The sequence below is a fragment of the Beta vulgaris genome, chromosome 1 (genome assembly GCF_026745355.1).
Source record: "Beta vulgaris subsp. vulgaris cultivar EL10 chromosome 1, EL10.2, whole genome shotgun sequence".
Classification (NCBI taxonomy): domain Eukaryota; kingdom Viridiplantae; phylum Streptophyta; class Magnoliopsida; order Caryophyllales; family Amaranthaceae; genus Beta; species Beta vulgaris.
In genome coordinates, this window is record NC_079202.1 from 18,449,642 (window position 1) to 18,471,504 (window position 21,863).

At 33.9% G+C, this 21,863-nt stretch overlaps 2 protein-coding genes across 2 annotated transcripts; both read right to left on the bottom strand.

Annotated features, from left to right (window-relative positions):
* Nucleotides 1-211: 211 nt before the first annotated feature.
* On the bottom strand, nt 212-9,103 carry LOC125493626 (E3 ubiquitin-protein ligase RING1-like). Its single transcript, XM_048637099.2, has 4 exons — nt 8,929-9,103; nt 8,516-8,616; nt 8,336-8,413; nt 212-646 (listed from the first exon to the last, which is right to left on the bottom strand). Exons 1-4 carry the CDS (start codon nt 9,101-9,103, stop codon nt 212-214), a joined length of 789 nt encoding a protein of 262 aa, XP_048493056.2.
* A 2,616-nt stretch (nt 9,104-11,719) lies between these two features.
* On the bottom strand, nt 11,720-21,129 carry LOC130589751 (uncharacterized). The gene is made up of 2 exons (XM_057391288.1): nt 21,040-21,129; nt 11,720-12,046 (listed from the first exon to the last, which is right to left on the bottom strand). The coding sequence occupies exons 1-2, from the start codon at nt 21,127-21,129 to the stop codon at nt 11,720-11,722; spliced, it is 417 nt and encodes a 138-aa protein (XP_057247271.1).
* Between the last annotated feature and the right edge of the window lie 734 nt (nt 21,130-21,863).

Consider the following 21,863-nt stretch of genomic DNA (forward strand, 5'->3'; position numbering starts at 1 on the left):
ATACACTAGATCCGTTATGATTTTGAAATACGTATAATAATGATAAAGATAAAAAACAAATTTACAATCCTAATCCATTTAAAAGAGACTATATACTGCTCCAATATATGCCGAGCTAATCTTGGATCCAATACTAGTTAATCTCAAAATAGTAAAGTGGAATTCAGACCAAAAATACACATGTCACCCTTTGCGTAAGAAAATTTGTTGGCTAAATCATTTGTAAGATATCTTTAACACTATTAACTAGCTCCTGGTGCAATTGATGATCGATAGCCACAGGCAACTCATAGCGGCAAAGAGGACAAGAATTACTTTTACGAAGCCATTTAACAATACACCCCTCATGAAACACATGCTTACAAGGCAACCTTACACTCATCGTCATACTTCCCTCTTCAAGACAAATAGCACAAGTAGTAGAATCAACCTCTTGATCTCCTCCAGCAGCCAACCTCTCCAACTCCTCGATAGCCGCCTCGCTAGCCGGAGTAGGCTTCACCGCCAAATCCGACTCGCTCTCGAGCCAAGCCCTTATATCTTCCACATTATTATAACAACACTCAACACTGATATAAGATTCAATTACGTTGAAAAGATAATCATTAGTAGTCTCATTACTATTATTATTAGGATCAAGGTCATACTGATCAAATCGATGGAACAAACTTCAACATGGCGTCCAAGAGCGTCAACTATAAGATCAATCTGCACCTGAGCTCCATTAGATGAGAAATAGTCTACGAGTTCAGAGCGGAAGAAAGGCAAAACGGGTTAAAGAGGAAGGATACACTTTGGGACGGACATGGACGATATGGTGTGGTGGCTAATTCTTGACCGTACAAATCATTGATGATCAGACGTTCATTCACTTGGTGGATGATTTTCACCTCAAGATTGTGGGAGGAGGGGGTGAAGAGTGGTGTATGTTGCTGTTATGATAGTAGTGAGAGCACGGAATCAGTACCCTAGCCATCTGCGACTATATATATTATTACAGTATGAGAGAACAACTTAGTATTCTGACGTAGCACTGCTGTATTGTTGTAGGAAATTATACTTGTAATGTGGAGATATAGATGAACATTATGATTTTGAGGGTGGAGAGGGTTTATATAGGGGTTTGCGTGAGTTTTTCGGTTTTAGTTGTGTTTCCGATTCATGTAGGTTTCTGAAAACGGGGATAATAAATTTCCTGAATTTACATAAAAAAATATATCCCGAAACTATATAATTGCTAGAAGTATATTATAGTGTACATTTATTAGGATATGTTCTATTTATCCTTTTTTTTATACTAATAACGTTGCTTGTATATAATTATTTATAATGAATAATTTTATTATAAAATTTTAAATAAGGCTTAAGTATTATTTACTAGTGGCTTAGTAGGATATTATATTTAATTACGTTTTAATTAGTCGCGACATGTGGCCACCTCGTTGACGCCATTTGTCGCAATTATTAACTGACTGTTAGTTTTTTAAAAAAAATAAGTAGAGTTAAAAGTAATAAAAATACATGTGTGGAGTTTAAGATAAGAAGAAATAGAGTTGCATTCACAATGAAAAACTTAGGTATAGTAAATTGATTATAAATATATAGTTCAAAAAATTATAATTTTGCCATTGGAAGTAACTACTTTAAAATAAGATCCATTTATACTATATTTAGAATTTTGTATTAAAGTAACGTACAAAAATAAATTAATATTGATTATGCTAATGTATTAAAGTAACAAATTGCTATTAGAATTAGAAATTCAATTAGAGTTAGGGCTTTTCTACAAAACCTATTTAGGTTACAATTAGAATATTAAAAGTTATTACATTATAACTTTTGATGTTTTATGTCCTACAAAAATATGTTCAAATAGGGTATGTGAAAATTTCAAAAGTCTACCATCTTCTCCATGAAGAAAACGGATATATATATATATATATATATACTAGTATTAAGACCCGTGCATAATACACGGGAATATTTATTGCTTTATTACATTGGTAAAGGAAGTCACATAATAACATTGACTTAACTTCCCATATTACACAAAATAATAAAACACAAAGTATGAGTGGTGATGAACAAAAATCACAAATGAAATTTCCAAATCAATTTATATGTTTGCGAACACTTCCTTGTAAACTACATTTGGTGTATTTGCACGCAAATAATGTTCTTTATCAAACAGAAGGAATCTTGAGACCTTTTTTGCTCGTAATTCTGAAAAGGACAACATAAAATTGTCCATGGCTGAAAACAGGTATCGGAAGATACATGCTTACATGAGACATAGTATGTCCTTAACTTTTATTTATAGTCATAGCAAAACAAATCATTAATTAAAGGAAATTACCGTCTCTCAAATCTGATAGGAAATTTAGTTAAGTTAGACGGTATTAATGTCATTCTTGGGATAAATATTTTTTCTCCGACATTGCTTCCGGAAATAATAGTAACTTCCCGTGCATCGTGCATACTACAAAGGAAATGTTTTGTCTTATAAATCAAAGATTTTAAGAAGTTTGTCCTAAAATCAGGGTGGTGATTATTAACTTGTGATTTAAGATTTCATAATCATGTATTGAGATTATTTTAGATACTAACTTATAACCCGTGTGTTTAGTAGTTAAAACAGTTAATGCCATGGTGGATCACATGACCCACCTATATTTTTTCAAAAAGTTGATAGAATAGTATTTACTCTGTCTATTGCTTCCCATAGAGTCTCAGATAAAATCACAATTCGCACCACCAATAACACTCAGCCATACGCTGGCTTCATCAATCACTTATGGAAGTCTTATTCTAACTTCTTGCATCACCGATGCAGGCCACTCACTGGTAGCTGCCCACTTAGTCATGATTATAATTTTATACTTGTACAATTGCACGGGGAGTTTTTTCTTTTATAAATTTAAGATTTTATGTTATTTCTCCTAAAAGCATGGTGAAAACATTTAACCCGTTCATCTATCAAATGGATGATATGAAAGTTAGGAATAAAAAAATAAGTATATACATAAATGTAAATTTTAAAAGCTCCAAAAATTTAAGATTTTATGTTGTTTTTCCTAAATCATTGTGTAAATAGCATCTTGTGATTTAATGTTTTATAATCATGTATTTATTATTTACTTTGAAAATGGCTTATGATCCATGTGTTTAGCAGTTGATGTAGTTAATATCATTGTGAATCACGTTACCATTATTAATCTTTTTAAAAAAATGATTCAATTTTTTTCCTATCAAATGAAAAAATATTTGCTTAACCCATTGCTTCATTAAGAGGTTAAGATAAAATGACAATTTGCACTATTACTGGCACACGTACGTTAATGCAGCCATTACCGCTCTCGAATTCTGTAGTCTTGCTCAACCCCGTCCTCTCTTTTGTGATATAGTATCAATTATCCCATCTGATGTTGGTGTACACATCACTGACTGAACATCACACATGTTATCTAAAATAAAAGATATTCGTGACAATTAATTGTTGTTGAACTAACACTTATAGCTTTTGCAATCCTTGAGACATTTACTTGTTACATATTTCAATAATGCTATTTTTACTTGACACATTTCTTTATTTAGTAATCATAAACAATAATCATAATTTAATAATATTAATAATAATAAATGATTAATAATAATTAATGATAATAATGATAATTAATAATAATTATTTTATATTATTTGTATTAATATATAAATACTTGATACATAATAACAATGATATCTAAGAAGTAAATTAACTATTTTAATAATTAGATTTAATAATATTTAGTAATATTATAATAATAATAATAATAATAATAATAATAATAATAATAATAATAATAATAATAATAATAATAATAATAATAATAATAATAATAATAATAATATAATAATAATAATAATAATAATAATAATAATAATAATAAGAGTAAGAGTAATTAGTAAATAAATTATACCAACATAATAATAATATTTATCAAAATGGCTATAAAAGAATGGAGTTGAACTGAACTGAACTGAGCTGGACTGAACTGAACTGCAAATAAGATGGGGAGAACAGACCCTACATTATTTTGAAAATGACGTGCATCATATTAATTGCTATTGTTTACATTATGAGATCATGCTAATAGATCAATATAATTTAGATTATTCCTTATTTTAATCTTAAAAATTAAGCCTCTAAAAAGAATTTTCAATTTTAATAATTAGATTAATGTCAAAATATTACTATATTACGATTGAAGTTTCAAAAGTCGAACTATTCTATAAAATTGTAAATATCATTTCGCAAACTGTATTATGTAAATTGTAAGTAACAATTTAATAAAAATCGGAAAAAAAATCTCAGCACTTTTCAGTACGCTTATATCTCATATATCCCGAAATTAGCTGATAATCTAATTATCAATTTATAATTTTAGCAATCAAAACAATTTTTTATGTACCATGTTAAAAAATATCACTTATAATCTTAAACTAACAAAACATTAGATAACATCAATTTATAATTGTTAGTCTCATCAATATATTATCAATAAATCGATCTTTTTCCTCAAAAAAATAAATATAAATCGATCCTAGCTAAACAAAATGATACTCATCTTCTTCTCAAAATCATAAACTCTAAGCCCCAAGTCTTTCTCTATACAACAACATCATCTCCTCTTCGATTTCTTCGCCTTTCTCCAAATTATTATAAAGCTAGCAGTAGATGAATCATGAAATTTTTTTGGCAAAGCTTGCTCTTGTATATTAGATTGATTTACAGAAGTTTTTCTTTCATTATTTACCATTTTGAAAACTATTGATATGATCCTTGATTGAAGGATATGAATTACAAAAAGATTTAGTAAAGCATATTCTTGTATATTCCCTCTCAAATTTTGGATATGAGATGATATATCAAAGGAAAGTTTTTATTATGGGCTTGAACTTAGCAATTTATTTTTGGCTTTCCTGATCTAAATGATCATAATTGATTTCATGATTTCATATCTTAGCTAAGAAGATCACGACACGTGTATTTTATCAAAGGCATGACACGTCATCCGTATTTAAGTTTGAAGTTTATACAAAGGCTTGACATTTCAGCATTTCAAAGTAGTCATGACACCTAAGCAAATCCTTATTGCTTTATAATTATATAGATAGGAATAGGATCTTGTGAAAACAACTCGATCTGAAAACTAAAAACAGATGATCTAGACTGTCCATCCGTGATCGGACGAATGATAATAAATGCTGATAATGAATGGTGAGGATTCATTCTCTCTCCTACTCCCCTCCAACACGAAATTCTCTCTCTTCCTCCTCTTTCACACGAAATTCTCTCTCTTCCTCCTTTCTCGCTGGTATCTTTCTCTCCATCCTAATTTCTCTAAAGCTCAATTCTCTCATAGTCTATTGCTTCTCTCTCAACGCGTTCCATCAATTGCTCGCAGCTAATTCTATCCCTTCCAATGTTTGTTCACTGCTTCTATGATCTAAAATTTTGGTATGATTTCGTTTGTTTTTTCATGGTTTTGTTCATATTAATTTCGAAGTTCAATTATTACTCATTCTTTGACTTGCGAATCGCTAGATTCAGATCAATTTTAGCTTAATTTTGTTCTAGTTATTTGAAAATTATATGTGTTTTGAATTTTTAGGGCTAATTTCTTGAATTCGGTCACATTTGGATTTTTTTTAGGCAAATAAAGAAATTGTTTCACAAATGGCTGGACAGAAATGAAAGATGATGTCGAAGTTGAACTATTAGTTGCGGTGTTTTTTGTGATTCCTAAAATGTTAGGATTTATATTAGGAATTTGTGTTCATTTATGAATCTGTTGAGTTTGTTAGAGTTTAGTTTATCTGTAATTATGTGTTGATTTTTGTGATTTTGTTGAATTTGCGTGTTTATGAAATCTTATGGTTACATTACTTGGATGTTGTTGCTTTCTCTGATGTAAAACTAGTAATCTTTTCTTGCAATTTTAATTTTCCTAATCTTTCGTTTCATATGATGGTATTGTCTACTTTTTACTTTTGGTATTCTCTTTGTTATTTTTATCTTGTTCATTATGGTGTAGCATATCTATTTTTATTAGTTTCCCAAGTATTGTTATTAGTTGTTGTTTTAGAGCTATTTGTTACCCCCTCTCACTAACATATATTTGGCGAAATTCATACAACCTATTAGCCTAATCGGCAAAACATTGTGTAAGACACAACGATGTAGGTTCGAATCCTACATAGGTTTAACTATAATCAAGGTTAAAATAAGTTACCCTGAATATAGATATATATATATATATATGTTATTTCCCTAGAAACACTACAAGAGGGGGGGTGAATTGTAGGTGTAGAAATAAAAGTAACTTTTTGCGGAAATTAAAACTTAAACGAATAAACAAGCTAGAGGAAACAAGGAATTTTTACGAGGAAAAACTTCTTGGGCCCAACAAGAAGAAACAACCTCGACCACTAGGGATTTTAAACTCAACACTTTCACTAATTAGGCCAAACAACTTTGTTACAACCTAATTCTAACTCGAGCCACACCTTGAGTTCTAAACTCAAGTTCCTGAGCCACTGTTCCCTTAACAGCAGTTCCTCTCAACTTCACTCGAAGTTTTCTCACACATACAAGCTTCACTCAAAGCTTCTCTCTTACAGAACTTCACTCAAAGTTCCCTTACCCTAAAAACCAAAATACAATCGATCGAAATAAGCTTAGTGGAATTAGAGTAAGAAGGCAATGAACAAATGGCTATTAAGAGAGAATGAAGACACTGACACTTAATTAATTAGTTAAACTCACTTAATTACTTAGTCAGACACATTTTGGAACTTATCTAGACTTCTATATTTATAGTGTTAATCATGAAGAATGTGGGATTAAGACTAGAGTACATGTTTAGTCCATTAACCCATGATGTTCCTTCCCCTAAGGAACACGTTTCACACCATGTCCCATGATCCCATGAACTATAAATGAACGTGGATATATTTTAGCCATTACTCCTAAGTAATAGGAGTTCCTTGAGCTTTATCCGAAAATCAGTTTTATAAAAACACTTTTTATCTTTAAAACTGAATTTTTAATCTTTAAGAAAATAATATCTTTTAAACAAATTCTTTCTAAAAACCGGATATTTATTTTCTTAATTTTTCCGAAAAATAAAATCTTTTTCTTAAACAGATTTTCTTTTTAAAACTGATTTTATCATTTGAAATTAGATATAACTAATTTCCTATAATTTAGGCATGACTTACTCAAATATATTTTTAACCGTTATATTGTTGCACGCCTAAGTCTAGTTCCTTTTATTAACTAAGTTCCTTTAACATATTCGTTTAGTGCCACTTAGTTTGTTCCTTACAAAGGAACAAACTCTCATTCTCAAATAAACTACCACTGTTCCTTACCATTCTTTCTTTGTTCCTTTACATTGGAGCTAGAAAATAAAATGCCTAGCTTCTATTCTTCTTGATCCAATGCTTGCTCCAGTATCAACCTAGAAACTTCTTTACTTAGCCTTTGAAATCCTCTCTTGACTTCTTCCTTGACTTCGTATTCTCCCAGTTCCTTTCATTGATACCTTAAACACCACACACTTAAATAACTCATTAGTTCACTACTTAGTTTGTATCTTTGTTTCTTTGTCATTATCAAAACTAGAGTTCAACAATTTCCCCCTTTTTGATGATGACAACAAAGGTACAAACTAAGGAAAATAACAAATAATATAAGTGAATGATAATGACAAAAACATAAAGAAGAAAATGAAAAATAAAACACAATTATGTGAGTAACTGAATTTTGATTTTTCATTTACCTTAACCTATTTTTGATTTTTCATTTACCTTATCCATTTTTTAATTTTTTTCAATTTTCAATTTTTTCAAGTTTATGTACAGTTTGTTCCTTAAATCATTTTTCCCCTTTGTCATCCTCAAAAAGAATAGACTCTGCTTGTATTGATGAATTGATTTAACACCTTAAGACCAATATACAAGCACCATTGGTGGTTAAGTTAGAAAATCAAAGAGTAAACTGGCTCAAACATCAATCACATAATACTAGCCATTCCAAGGAAGAAATTATGCAAGTCATTCGGAAACACAGACATAGTAGTAAAAGTCATTGATTATATAGCACTTGTTCCATAACAAAACAAAGAAAGAAAATAAAAAGGATTAAACAAAAGTTGTGTTCCTTGATTAAGGAAACAAGAACAACAACAAAAAAAAAAAACTAAGAAAGGGAAGGGGAATGGTGTTCCTCTACAACTTCTTCTTCCACCACATCCTTTAATTTCTTCATCACCACCCCATGGTTGAGTCCAACCTGTTCCTTCAACTCCGCCAAGGCACGAGCCATAGAGTCCATCTTCTTTTGATGCGCAACCACTGTAGCACTCAAGCTCTTCATAAGACTTACCATTGTATCAGTTTTAGCATCCAAAGTCCAATGAAGATGATTATAAAATTTGATCATATGTTGAGCAGGAAGACAAACATCATTTACCCAGGTAGCATCATTCGGAGTGTCCTGTTCCTTACCCTTGGAACTTGAGGCAGATGGTGGATTTTGTGGAGGAACTGGAGGGGTTAGAATGGAAGGTTCATCTGTTCCGGGAATAGAAACGGAAGGTGAAGGGTGATAAATGGGAGGAAGGAATGGTGGTCTGGGTGGAATAGTTGTGGAGGTGGAAGCAAAAGGATTTGGGCCTTTTATTTCATCCTTCAACTGCTCAAAACTGGAAGGAGCAGAGAAGGATGAAGGTGAAATGGAGGGCAATTGGGTGAAAGGAACAGAGAGTTTAGGAGGTGGTGGTGGAGTAGGTTCCTTGAGAGTTGAGGGTTCCTGTTCTTCATTATCCGAAAGGACTAAAGGAGAGTCCTTGTTGAAAGGAACATAAACTTGAGCAATCTTTATACGAGTGCTCTTCCTCACTCTCTGAGGAACAGAAGGTTTAGGCTTAATGGCAATGTGTTGGCGCCTCTTAGGTTTCGGTTCCTCCGGTTTAGGAACAGGGTCATCCAAGATAACATCATTATCTTCTTCTAAATCAAGCTTAGGCTGTTTTCTTTTACTTGAGGAACTTGGAGCCATCCTTCCTTGAGTAAGTACTCTTTCTTGGACAGACAAACCAAGTCCATTTAGAGTCTTCTCATTCAAGATGTTCCCTTGTTTGACTCCTAGATTCACTTCGTTCGACCCGTTTCTTGGAAGATGAAGAAACAGTTCCCTTGGAAGGAACAGGGGTGATTTCTTCTTCTTCCCCCTGAGATTGTTCCGGGGTTTCTTCTTCATCGTCTTCCCCAATTAACTTTGTTCTACGCATACTCCTTCTAGGAGATTCTAATTGTTGTTCCTCTATGGGGTTTTCTTGAATTATGTCGGTTTCAAGGGTTTTGGTTGGAGATGAAGTATTTTCCATTTTTGAAGTGTTGGTAGTTTTTGATGTGGGAAAAGGAGAATTTCGTGAAGTTTTTGCCATGATTTGGGAAGGATTTGAGGTTTTTATGGAGTATCAAGAGGTGTGATGAAGGTTTCGGCTATGGTGAAGATGAAGAGTTTAGAGGAACACGGTTTCTTATGATGAATTAAAGGAGGAAGTTTTGCATGTAATAGTAATTATGACACGCGGGAAAAAATAAAGCAAATAAAAATAAAAAAAACGAAAAGATAATAAATAAGAATCAAGATTTAATTAAATCTGATTCCCCTTATTTTGGGATTTTTCGGATTTTTATGAGTTTTAATTTTTGAAAGAAAATAAATGCTAAGGAACTTGTGCTATAGGAACAACTAATGCTACATATCAATGTCCGTCATATCATGCATGTTTCTTAACCTTAGGAACAGTAAGGGGAGTATTATGTGACATTTGTGAGTTGTTTAATTTCTTTGAATTCATGTTTATGTCTTGCAACATTCCAATTTGCAATGATCTTAGGCAATTAAACACAATTATTTTTAGGACACAAAGTCACTCAAATTGATTCAAACATGGGGAGAATAACATAGGAACAATCACTTAATTTTTATCAACCCTAACTCAAGCCTTAATTTTTCATATCTATCCCTTTGCAAAGGCTTAGTTAGAATATCAGCAATCTGATAATCTGTTTGACAAAACTCAAGTTTAATCAAACCTTTTTCAACATTTTCTCTTAAAAAGTGATGTCTGATATGTATATGCTTTACTCTAGAATGATGCACTGGATCTTTTGATATACTTATAGCACTTGTATTGTCACAATAAATAGGAACACATTCATAGTTTATTCCATAGTCATTAAGTTGTTGTTTTATCCAAAGCATTTTAGAGCAACATGCAGCAGCTGCTACATATTCTGCTTCAGCAGTGGATAAAGCAACTGGGTTTTGTTTCTTGGTACTCCACGAAACTAAACTATGACCAAGGAATTGTGCCATACCTGAGGTGCTTTTCCTATTTACAAGATCTCCAGCATAATCTGCATCTGCATATCCTTTTAGTTCGAATGTATCACTTCTTGGATAGTAGAGTCCAAGATCATTTGTTCCTTTAAGATATCTAAGAATTCTCTTCACAGCAGTGAGGTGAGACTCCTTTGGATTTGCTTGAAATCTAGCACACAAACCAACACTGAAAGCTATGTCTGGACGACTAGCAGTTAGATGCAAAAGTGAACCAATCATTCCTCTATATTTTGTTTGATCAACACTTGTTCCTATTTAATAACAATGGTGTCTAAGCCTCTTAATGAGCGAGGAGTGGAAAATTGCATGGCCATGCGGAATATGGTTTAAAGAGTTAATCCTTATCTGAGCAGTTCGAACTCAACGATCAAGGAACATAAATTTGAGAATAACATTGTGTTATCAAATTTGACATTAAGTGACTTAAGGAATTTGACATTGCGCTCTTGTCTTCGGACAAGTGGGAGATTGAAGGAATATATCCTAAGACATTCCGACAATTACTAAATATAAATAGGAATAATATTATGAAGATAATAAAGTTAATTATTCTTGTAATCGTATTTTCTTGCTAGAGTATAAATATGATTAATATGACAATATTGATTGAGCCTATAACAAAAACAGATTAATCCTATGAGGTCACACATTATAGCACAAGTTGTCGGTCCAAAGGAGAAGAGGAGGAGAAATCTCTATAAATACTGGCGTTTATTGTTTAATTGGGACATAGAAAAATTACAATATCTTGTTCTCTCAGTTTCTTTGCTCCTCTAATATTCTTGGCAATATTCAAAAACATTCTCAATCTGTTTTTCTGCCAACACCGAAAACGCATAAACCGTGTATCCCTGGAGGTTGATTGCTAAGAATTCGCGTGTTGTTACAGGGCAAATTCAAGTTTAGAACAGTAATTTTCTCACACCACGATTATTAGATAAGTTAATTATAGTTGTTAACCATTTTCGTTCCTACAATGTCTAACATGAATTACGAAACTAGGATAATAATTGATACACTAGATCCGTTATGATTTTGAAATACGTATAATAATGATAAAGATAAAAAACAAATTTACAATCCTAATCCATTTAAAAGAGACTATATACTGCTCCAATATATGCCGAGCTAATCTTGGATCCAATACTAGTTAATCTCAAAACAGTAAAGTGGAATTCAGACCAAAAATAACACATGTCACCCTTTGCGTAATTAAGAAAATTTGTTGGCTAAATCATTTGTAAGATATCTTTAACACTATTAACTAGCTCCTGGTGCAATTGGATGATCGATAGCCACAGGCAACTCATAACGGCAAAGAGGGCAAGAATTACTTTTACGAAGCCATTTAACAATACACCCCTCATGAAACACATGCTTACAAGGCAACCTTACACTCATCGTCATACTTCCCTCTTCAAGACAAATAGCACAAGTAGTAGAATCAACCTCTTGATCTCCTCCAGCAGCCAACCTCTCCAACTCCTCGATAGCCGCCTCGGTAGCCGGAGTAGGCTTCACCGCCAAATCCGACTCGCTCTCGAGCCAAGCCCTTATATCTTCCACATTATTATAACAACACTCACACTGATATAAGATTCAATTACGTTGAAAAGATAATCATTAGTAGTCTCATTACTATTATTATTAGGATCAAGGTCATACTGATCAAATCGATGGAACAAACTCTCAACATGGCGTCCAAGAGCGTCAACTATAAGATCAATCTGCACCTGAGCTCCATTAGATGAGAAAATAGTCTACGAGTTCAGAGCGGCAAGAAAGGCAAAACGGGTTAAAGAGGAAGGATACACTTTGGGACGGACATGGACGATATGGTGTGGTGGCTAATTCTTGACCGTACAAATCATTGATGATCAGACGTTCATTCACTTGGTGGATGATTTTCACCTCAAGATTGTGGGGAGGAGGGGGTGAAGAGTGGTGTATGTTGCTGTTATGATAGTAGTGAGAGCACGGAATCAGTACCCTAGCCATCTGCGACTATATATATATATTACAGTATGAGAGAACAAACTTAGTATTCTGACGTAGCACTGCTGTATTGTTGTAGGAAATTATACTTGTAATGTGGAGATATAGATGAACATATATGATTTTGAGGGTGGAGAGGGGTTTATATAGGGGATGTTGCGTGAGTTTTTCGGTTTTAGTTGTGTTTCCAGATTCAAGTAGGTTTCTGAAAACGGGGATAATAAATTTCCTAGAATTTACATAAAAAAATATATTCCCGAAACTATATAATTGCTAGAAGTATATTATAGTGTACATTTATTAGGATATGTTCTATTTATCCTTTTTTTATATACTAATAACGTTGCTTGTATATAATATTTATAATGAATAATTTTATTATAAAATTTTAAATAAGGCTTAAGTATTATTTACTAGTGGCTTAGTAGGATATTATATTTAATTACGTTTTAATTAGTCGCGACATGTGGCCACCTCGTTAGACGCCATTTGTCGCAATTATTAACTGACGTGTTAGTTTTTTAAAAAATAAGTAGAGTTACAAAGTAATAAAAATACATGTGTGGAGTTTAAGATAAGAAGAAATAGAGTTGCATTCACAATGAAAAACTTAGGTATAGTAAATTGATTATAAATATATAGTTCGAAAAATTATAATTTTGCCATTGGAAGTAACTACTTTAAAATAAGATCCATTTATACTATATTTAGAATTTTGTATTAAAGTAACGTACAAAAATAAATTAATATTGATTATGCTAATGTATTAAAGTAACAAATTGCTATTAGAATTAGAAATTCAATTAGAGTTAGGGCTTTTCTACAAAACCTATTTAGGTTACAATTAGAATATTCAAAGTTATTACATTATAACTTTTGATGTTTTATGTCCTACAAAAATATGTTCAAATAGGGTATGTGAAAATTTCAAAAGTCTACCATCTTCTCCATGAAGAAAACGGATATATATATCCCCGAAACTATATAATTGCTAGAAGTATATTATAGTGTACATTTATTAGGATATGTTCTATTTATCCTTTTTTTTCTATACTAATAACATTGCTTGTCTATAATTATTTATAATGAATAATTTTATTATAAAATTTTAAATAAGGCTTAAGTATTATTTAATTACTAGTGGCTTAGTGGGATATTATATTTAATTACGTCACATACAAAGAGGTGCTACGTAAAAATATGAGATGGAGCAACACGTAGCCAACTACAATGTTTGGACAAACGTTTTAATAACCTATATAGATATAGAGGATATCGTAAGAACATCGTTTTATGTCCCTCCCGACCATATAAGAACTTAAAATTTCCCTAAAGTTGACTGACTAAAGAATATATACTTTACTAGCTTTTAACCCGTGCAAAAATGCACGAGAGACCATATTTGTATGTGATATTATAAATTATTTATCAGACAAAAAGAGACATGTTATTAATATTTTTGTTTAATGAGATTGATTGAAATCAAACTGAATTGACAACACATTATGATAAATAAAAAATTACACTATCTAAATTGATACATAAAAAATTGGGTCAATTACAACTCATACACGATTCAAACATTTTGAGAAACTTCCTCATTAACCACATTGGTTGAAACAGATGAGTTGCCACAATCTTTATCACATATTAAGATTTTCATACCTTTTTGCTTGTAACTCTTGAAATAGTAACATATAATTGTCCGTGGTTAAATACATAACTCAGCTTAAAAAAATGGGTAACTTTATTCCATAAATGGGTCAATTGACTTATACAAAGCTGGCTTGTTTAACATTAAAAGTGACTCATTCTGAATTAAAAAGTAACCCATCTGGACTTGAAAGTGACTTGTTTTGACCAAAAGTGAAATAATCTGATATAAACTTATTATATTCCTAATACACATAATAGTAATTGAATATAAAACCTACTAACCCTAACACTCTAATCATCCACCACTTCATTATACACCCTTGTTCCTCGGTCCTCTCCCTCTTCCTTCATTCTCTATCCTTCCCTTCGAAATTGCCAGAATTCAATTTTTTCGTACCGAAATTGCCAAATATTACAACCTTAAATTTGTTGATCTATTTTATGACAAATGATATTTCGATTTTTTGCACCTAAAAAAATACTTTATTTTTATCAATTCTATTTCAGCTTGTTTGATATTTGAGATTAGATATTATTTATATCATTTACATACATGTTGTGATGGTTACTTGTGTTCAATCGGATCGAAAAGTTGATTAATGTTTTACCTCAAATTTTAGTTTTTTTTATTACTTTACAATATGTTCCTTGAAATCTTCTATAAATAATTAAATATTTAGTAAGATATGACCTAAAAGTCGTGACATTGTAATTTATCCTATGTACTAAATATAAATTAACAAAAATTAAAGTGAAAAATATATTTTTCAATTCAATTTATTAAAAAAAGAAGTTTGACTTATTACATACATAAACAATATATTTCATTATTTATATCTTACATTGGCTGCTCCTTACAAAAGTGAGATCAAGAATTCGAGCATCAACTCAGTGATTTTCATATTTGTAGAACATGTAATTTGCTTAAGGAAACAAAAACTTCATAATCTATATTAAATAAATGAATAGAGCAACATGAGCAACTTAGAAGTTATAGGTTTTTGTTATTATGTTCCAATGAACTTGTTCTCGTGAATTTTATAAGTTGTGGTACCTATGTTCGATTTTGATATATTAACTTAGTGTTAAACTATAAATTAAAATTGTAAAAACAGACCACGGTGTGAAAAGTCTATGGATATTATGCCAATGGTGCATGGTGTCATCAATATAACTCATGTATATATGTTATTTAGTTAGCAAGTGTATTTTCCTAGAGAAAAATTAATTGAGAAATTATGGCTGCACCCACGCATTACAACCGGCCCCAGTAAACCCACTTGCAACAATGCACGGGAGGATTTATATAGATATAATTTGGACTCGTGCATAATGCATGAGAATTCTTTTATTAATTAAGTAGTTGTTTTTGTTTCAAGTTTATTGAATCAATAATTATTATTAGAATTAGTGCCTTTAAGATGGAAATAATGTAAAATTTAAAATTATATTTCATGATATATAAAAATCTATCCTTTGTTACAACATTTTTAAACTTTAAAAATCTTGTAATCGCAATATATACATATATAAATACATAGATGAAACAAAATACACAATAAAATTCGCGAGAATATTTTGTTTTGTAAATTTAGGATTTTAGGATGTTTCTCCTAAAATCATGGTTTGATATTAGCTCGTGATTTAAAGTTTTAATAATCATATCGTGTAATGAAAAAAACTATTTTAAAACCGGCTTATGACTCGTGCGTTCACTGACTGATGTAGCTAATGTCATCATAAAATACACGGGAGATTTTTTGTTGATTAGATACTGAAAAATAATGATGACTATTTTATTTATACAAATTCTTTAGTAACACAGATATACAAATATACAATAAATTAATGTGGGACAGGGGTAACTTTTTGCCTTAAATACGTCAATCTTATTAATCTAGAAGTGACCCATTTAAAATTAAAAGTTACACTTTTTTTTAAAGGTACCTCTTTTAACTTGTGAAATTACCCATTTGATTTTTTTTTCTTAATTATATTTTTGAAGATTATTTGTAGAATAAAATTATTTTCCCCTTTTCTAGATTCTTATTTATTCTTTGATCTTTGATTATCTTACTATTAGATATATCCATTAAAAGGTTCCTACACTTCAAAATCACTATTTTGTTTGTGATGGTAATTGACAATTACAATTATTTATAATAATATGGTTGTTGTATAATAATTACATAAGGTAATTCATTTTACACGAATTTTTTCAATCTTGGTCATCCATAGCCCGACTGTATAATAATATGGTTGTTTTTGTCATTCCATTTAATTTCAATTATATAAACCAAACTCCTATTTTAAAAAACTCTATCAATGTCGCTTGTTTCCTCTTAATCCAGTGCAAATATAAGTGAGACTGTGAGAGTGTGATAAGAGGTTTTTAGTGTGTCGTTCAGGCACTAAGAACCGCTTTCCAAACAATATTTATAATCCTAACAAGCAACTACTAAGGGAATAGTAAGGGCAAGTCAAGGGTCGATCCACAGGGAAAATGGGATTGATTAGAGTCTACCTAGTCTAGACTACCTAATTGAAATGTATTTGGGGGTTTGAAAGATGTTTGGTAACAATTAGGACTATCTAACAACTAGAACAATCAAATATCACGAGTTCGAATATCAAATAAAAGACACTAGAGTTAAGGTTACTAGTATGAATAAGAACGGATGATGATTGTTAATGCGATTGCGAAGCAACAAAGACGATTATGCAAGGTTTAGTTTCCCTCTAAATTACTTGAGTCCTCTCTCGAATGGTCCTCAAGAGTAATCACTCAATCAATCAACTAAATCCTCTCTCGAATGGTCTTTAGTTAATTGTTTAAGAGATTCAATAAGTTTGGAAAACCCCTAATGAAGGATCCTCTTAATTTCCATCCAATATCTTGGTATAGAAATTAAGTTGATTCTTGGGGATGATAAAAGAGTTCAAAATCCGATTTAAGAACATTTGAAATCAAAATACCAAAGTATAAATGTGATCAATATCTATCCTAAGGTCTCAAAACACCAAGATCAATGCATAAACTTCTCCATACATCACAATCACATCAACATCATATTAAAACCCTAATTCATACTTTCACCCTAACCTAGATATGAAACTACTCACTAATCATGGAGTTTAAGCAATTAAACATAAAATCTATGACTAATCTAAGGTTAAACATGATTAAAAATATTAAACTAATAGAAATCCAATTATTAAACTAAGAGAATGAAGATCTTAAATAATATAAGAACATAAACAAACACCAAGAGAATGAAATAAAAACTGAAACTTTAATTGAATTGAATGAAAAGTACCTTGAATGTAAATCGAATCACAAACTATGATCTTAATCTCAATTCAATGAAAACTCAAGTTTTTCTCTCTAATACAAAACCCTAAAATATTTGTGAAAACTAGAATAAAGCGTAAGTCTCAAACTCTCGAAAAGAGGGTTTAATGATCGATTTTTTTTGTCCGGATCGGAGGTGCGGGCGCACAAAAGGAGGTGCGGGCGCACCTTGCTCAGGTGCGGGCGCACCTGAGTCTTCTGCCTCAAGGTGGAAATCTCTTCGTCAAATGGTGCGGGCGCACCAGATGAAGGTGCGGGCGCACCACATGTAAGGTGCGGCGCGGGGGCCACCTAAGTCTCTGCCTCAGCCTGAATTACTCGTAGAATGTGCGGGCGCACCACGTTTGGTGCGGGCGCACCAGACGTAGGTGGGGCGCACCTTATGCTTTGTGCGGGCGCACCAATGTGTCTGTTTTGTGCTCCAGAATTGGTCGATGGTGCGGGCGCACCAGTGCTTGTGCGGGCGCACCATCGTGTCGGGGCATACCAAGCGCACCTCAGGCTACCTTCAGCCTCTAGCTCGTTCCCTTGTGCCATGTCTCGCATTTCTCGGCCCCGAAGGGCAATACCTGCAATAGAAACACGAACAAACATGGTGAAAGCATATGTGCTAGAAATTCGATCAAATAGATCGAAAATCTAGCAAAATGTCACTATGACAAGTATGATCAAGTGAATGAAATAGAAGGGAAAAGTGAGGAGAAAGAAGGAAGAAAAGGAGGAAAAGGGAGCTAAAACAAGCCAAAAGAAGTCATAAAGTGCGTTAGAAAGCACTTATCAAATCCCCCAAGCTTAGCGTTTTGCTTGTCCTCAAGTAAACCAAGAATGAGTGAAGGAAAGAAAAAGAAAAGGAGAATAAAAAGAAAGGGAAACATGCAACAAACTAACCTATATGCTCTAAATGCAAGGTTACAACATGACATGCAAGCTAAATGAGTTCATATCAAGATTTAGGAGACCAACCAAACACAAGAGGGAAGATGATTAGGAAGCACAAGAGTGACTCTAAGGTCTCAATCCACCGATCAACCGAGTCTTTTTGAAAGAAAGCTTTCCAAGAATGATTTCTCACTCTTCTCCACTTCCAAGACCCAAGTTTGACTCTCCCTAGGGATGCTCAACCATAATTGCTCGCCTCTACCATGTTTTGATGACCCTCATCATGACTTGCACAAAATCTCACCCGCCACTACTAAATAGATCAAGTCCAATCTAGAAGTCAAAAGGGACTTTGTTAAGGTTGTAACGGGGCTAGGTTAGGGGTGTGGATATATTCTAGGAATGTGGTGCAAAAAGGGTAAGTGGAGTACAAACTAGGGGTAAATACTCCCCCAAGCTAGTCCTAACACTATTCTCAATTAAAGAACTCTCACACATACCTTGAATTTCACTTGTTTCTTTTTCACTTTGTGAACTTTTTCATTTTTCTCATCAATTTGATCTTTTTTTTTTTCACTTTCAATAAAAAACCAAATCAAACAATAAGATCGTTATTTCTTTTATTTCTTTTGTCTTTCTTTTTCACAAAATTTTCAACTTTTGCTATCATACAAGCACATTAACTCTCTTTCAACCAAGACTTAATATCAAAACCACTTAACTCAACAAAAACTACACATGTACTCCACTTTGGGGAAAGTTTGGCCATGACTCATTATGTGGGTTAAGCAAAAATAGGATAGAAAGGCTCAGATGGGTTGAGAAGCGAATATTATGCAGGTATTCAAGCTTTTGGCTTTGTAGCTCCTATTACTAGAAAGAAACGCCCTAAATCATTCTCCTAGAGGCTCGTCTTATGTAATCTTGGGGAGCTAAAATGCAAGTCACAAGTTAGGCGATCAATGGTGAGGGTTGTGAGTGAGTCTTACGAGGTTCTTGGCCCTCCTTCGGGATTCATCGCACAAGGGGCAAGGCAATCCATTCATCCAACTCGCCTAATTTCAAAGAGACTCTACCAAAAGTTATCGGTTTCAAGAGACGCCTAAAGTCACAACAGGGCTTCCAAAATCATCAAGTCTAATATAAGGAAGGTCTTCCAATCAAGTCATGAACTCTTTAGCCACAAATCATGCATGCAACCAAGCTATCCTAAATGCAGAAAAAACAAAAAAAAGAAGAAAAAGAATAAAAGAGGAAAATGTTTTGTTTTTTTTTATTTTTTTTTTTTTTTTATTATAAAAATATCAAAGCAAAAGAAAAGACAAAAAAACTACCAAAGCAAGCTGTACAGGTGAAGAGAAGTCAGCAGGGGTGGGGGATGTCAATACCACAGACAAACAATCACCAATAACAACGAAAACCAATGAGACCCAACTTCTAACCATCTATGACCCCAAACTCCCAAGATATAGACATACAAGCAAGTCCCCCAAGCTTAAGCAAAACTCCGCGCTCGGAGTTGCAAAAGGAGGGAGAGGGAGGGGGGTTAGAAAAGCTCCTAATAGTTCCCACCATCCCCCATCGGGAGGGGGGTAAGGAGGGAAATACCCACCAGAGACCCATCAGATAGTAGGATGGGTAGTGGGGTAAGGACGGAATGAAGGCTCCTCAAACGGCCCTTCTCGAGGGTCGAAAGAAGGAGGATAGTGGGGATGGTTAGGGAAGGGAGGCTCATGTCCGGAGTGGACATTGGCGAGGTGAGTGCGCCAAGCCACCTAGACACATGGTCAGGTCGGTGCGGATACCGGCAAGAGTAGCCGTAACCGCACGATGATTGGCCTCCTGAGAGGCTTGCATCTGGGCTATGGCTTCCATGACAGAGCCCATGTCGAGGATTGAGAGGAGGAAGCTTTGGCCACCTCACTCTCAGGAATGCGGTGGTCGGGCCTCGGACCTCTCGGAACGCGGGGATCGATCTCCTAGGATGGGCTCAGGGATAGCCCGTGGGATGTCATGGGCAGGGGGAACCCGCCAACGGTTTTCAACGTTAGCTGGGAGGTCCCAACGAAGTCGGGCCCTATATAACAGTAAGGTCGCCCCCCACAAGCCAGATGCAGTTTTCCTTTTATAATTGCGCAGAAATTTCATCTGCTGCAGGCTGGCACCATCCAATCTGTTGGACTGACCAACAGTAGGCAGCTGGCTTCCAAGCGAGCCAGGTCATCGGTCAAGTCAAGGTAGGATGCTCGGGTGACCATGCCACCACAAAGGATCTCCCCAGTCACCGTTGTGCCCCCCCGAATTTCCTGCAGTCGGTTGAGGAGGAGAGCAGCAAAGTTAATGCGGGCTCTATGGTGGGCCCCGTCAGTGGCCAACCAGAGAACCACAGCTCGTCCTTCCGCAACTGCCCGACTTCCTGTTTAGGAAAGATGGTGTAAACCAACATCCTATGGAAGTATCGGAGAGCAAGGTGGATGATCTCCGACGCTTTGGACGAGTTCGTTCGAAACGAAGTCGTACCTTGGTGATCTTTGCCCACCACTCTTGCTCATTGTATCCCTGCCAGATGATGCCCAAAGGGGCATCGCAGGGGCTCGAGGTCCATCCCAAACGCCTCACAGAATTCGTCAAAAGACAGTGCTCTAGCTTGATTAAACATGCGAAATTGAATAGTTAGAGCACCTGTCACATTACTTACGTTCAACGTACTCAAGAATTCGAGAGTGAGTTGATCGTAAGTAGGTTCATGAATATCAAGGAAGTCCGATAACCCGACATTATCTGCCATCTCCCTTATCATCGACTCGATGTTAAGGTAGTTGCAGGTAGTGGGTCATAGAACTTTGTGGGACGAAACGTGCGCTCAGAAAGTTGTTGGAAAATTTGTTTATGAGCGGCGTTGGGAAACTTTAGAGCAAAAGGGGAGGGGGATGCGAGCTAGACGAAGGTCCTTGTGAAGAGACCCGTCTTTGCTCGCTTAGACCTGGATGAGCCTTCACCACCACTTCTTCCCATGGTGAAAAAGAATTTTTGTTTGGCAAAAAGGGAAGGAGAAGTGATGATCTGCTGCAAAGACACAACCACAAAGCGGACTCTCTACACAAAGAAACACGCAAAAAGAAAAAACGAAACCACACAAAAAGAAAAATCAAACCACACAAAGGAAAACACACAAAAAAAGAAAAATCAAAAACTAACCTAAGATCTACCAGCTAGCCATCCACAATTAGTAGCAACAAGTTGCTAGCAATCAAGAGTTTCACCACTCAAAGAGACTTTCAAGCCAATTTCACCAAACCAACCACAATTATGCACAAAAAGCAACAACACCTCACAATTTTTGCAATGTAGTTCTAAAAAAATTAGAATATTATGAATTTATCACAAACCACAAAAATTGCATATGTTCACCACATCACCAAACACAAATATGACCAAAGTTCATGAACAATCAAAAGAAATTAGGAAAACAACCATGCAATCTAAAAGAAAACACACTAAAAGTCCAATTTAGTAGATTAT

Excerpts from the sequence above, each read along its gene's own strand:
- LOC125493626 (XM_048637099.2), bottom strand. The coding sequence starts at position 9,103 with ATGGCTCCAAGTTCCTCAAGTAAAAGAAAACAGCCTAAGCTTGATTTA. Across the intron at positions 8,617-8,928 it reads GAGAGTGAGGAAGAGCACTC|ATGAACCTTCCATTCTAACC; the intron begins GTATAAAGATTG and ends TTCCCGGAACAG. Across the intron at positions 8,414-8,515 it reads CTCCGAATGATGCTACCTGG|AGCTTGAGTGCTACAGTGGT; the intron begins GTAAATGATGTT and ends AGTCTTATGAAG.
- LOC130589751 (XM_057391288.1), bottom strand. The coding sequence starts at position 21,129 with ATGGCAGATAATGTCGGGTTATCGGACTTCCTTGATATTCATGAACCT. Across the intron at positions 12,047-21,039 it reads AATTCTTGAGTACGTTGAAC|TGTGAGTGTTGTTATAATAA; the intron begins GTAAGTAATGTG and ends ATCTTATATCAG.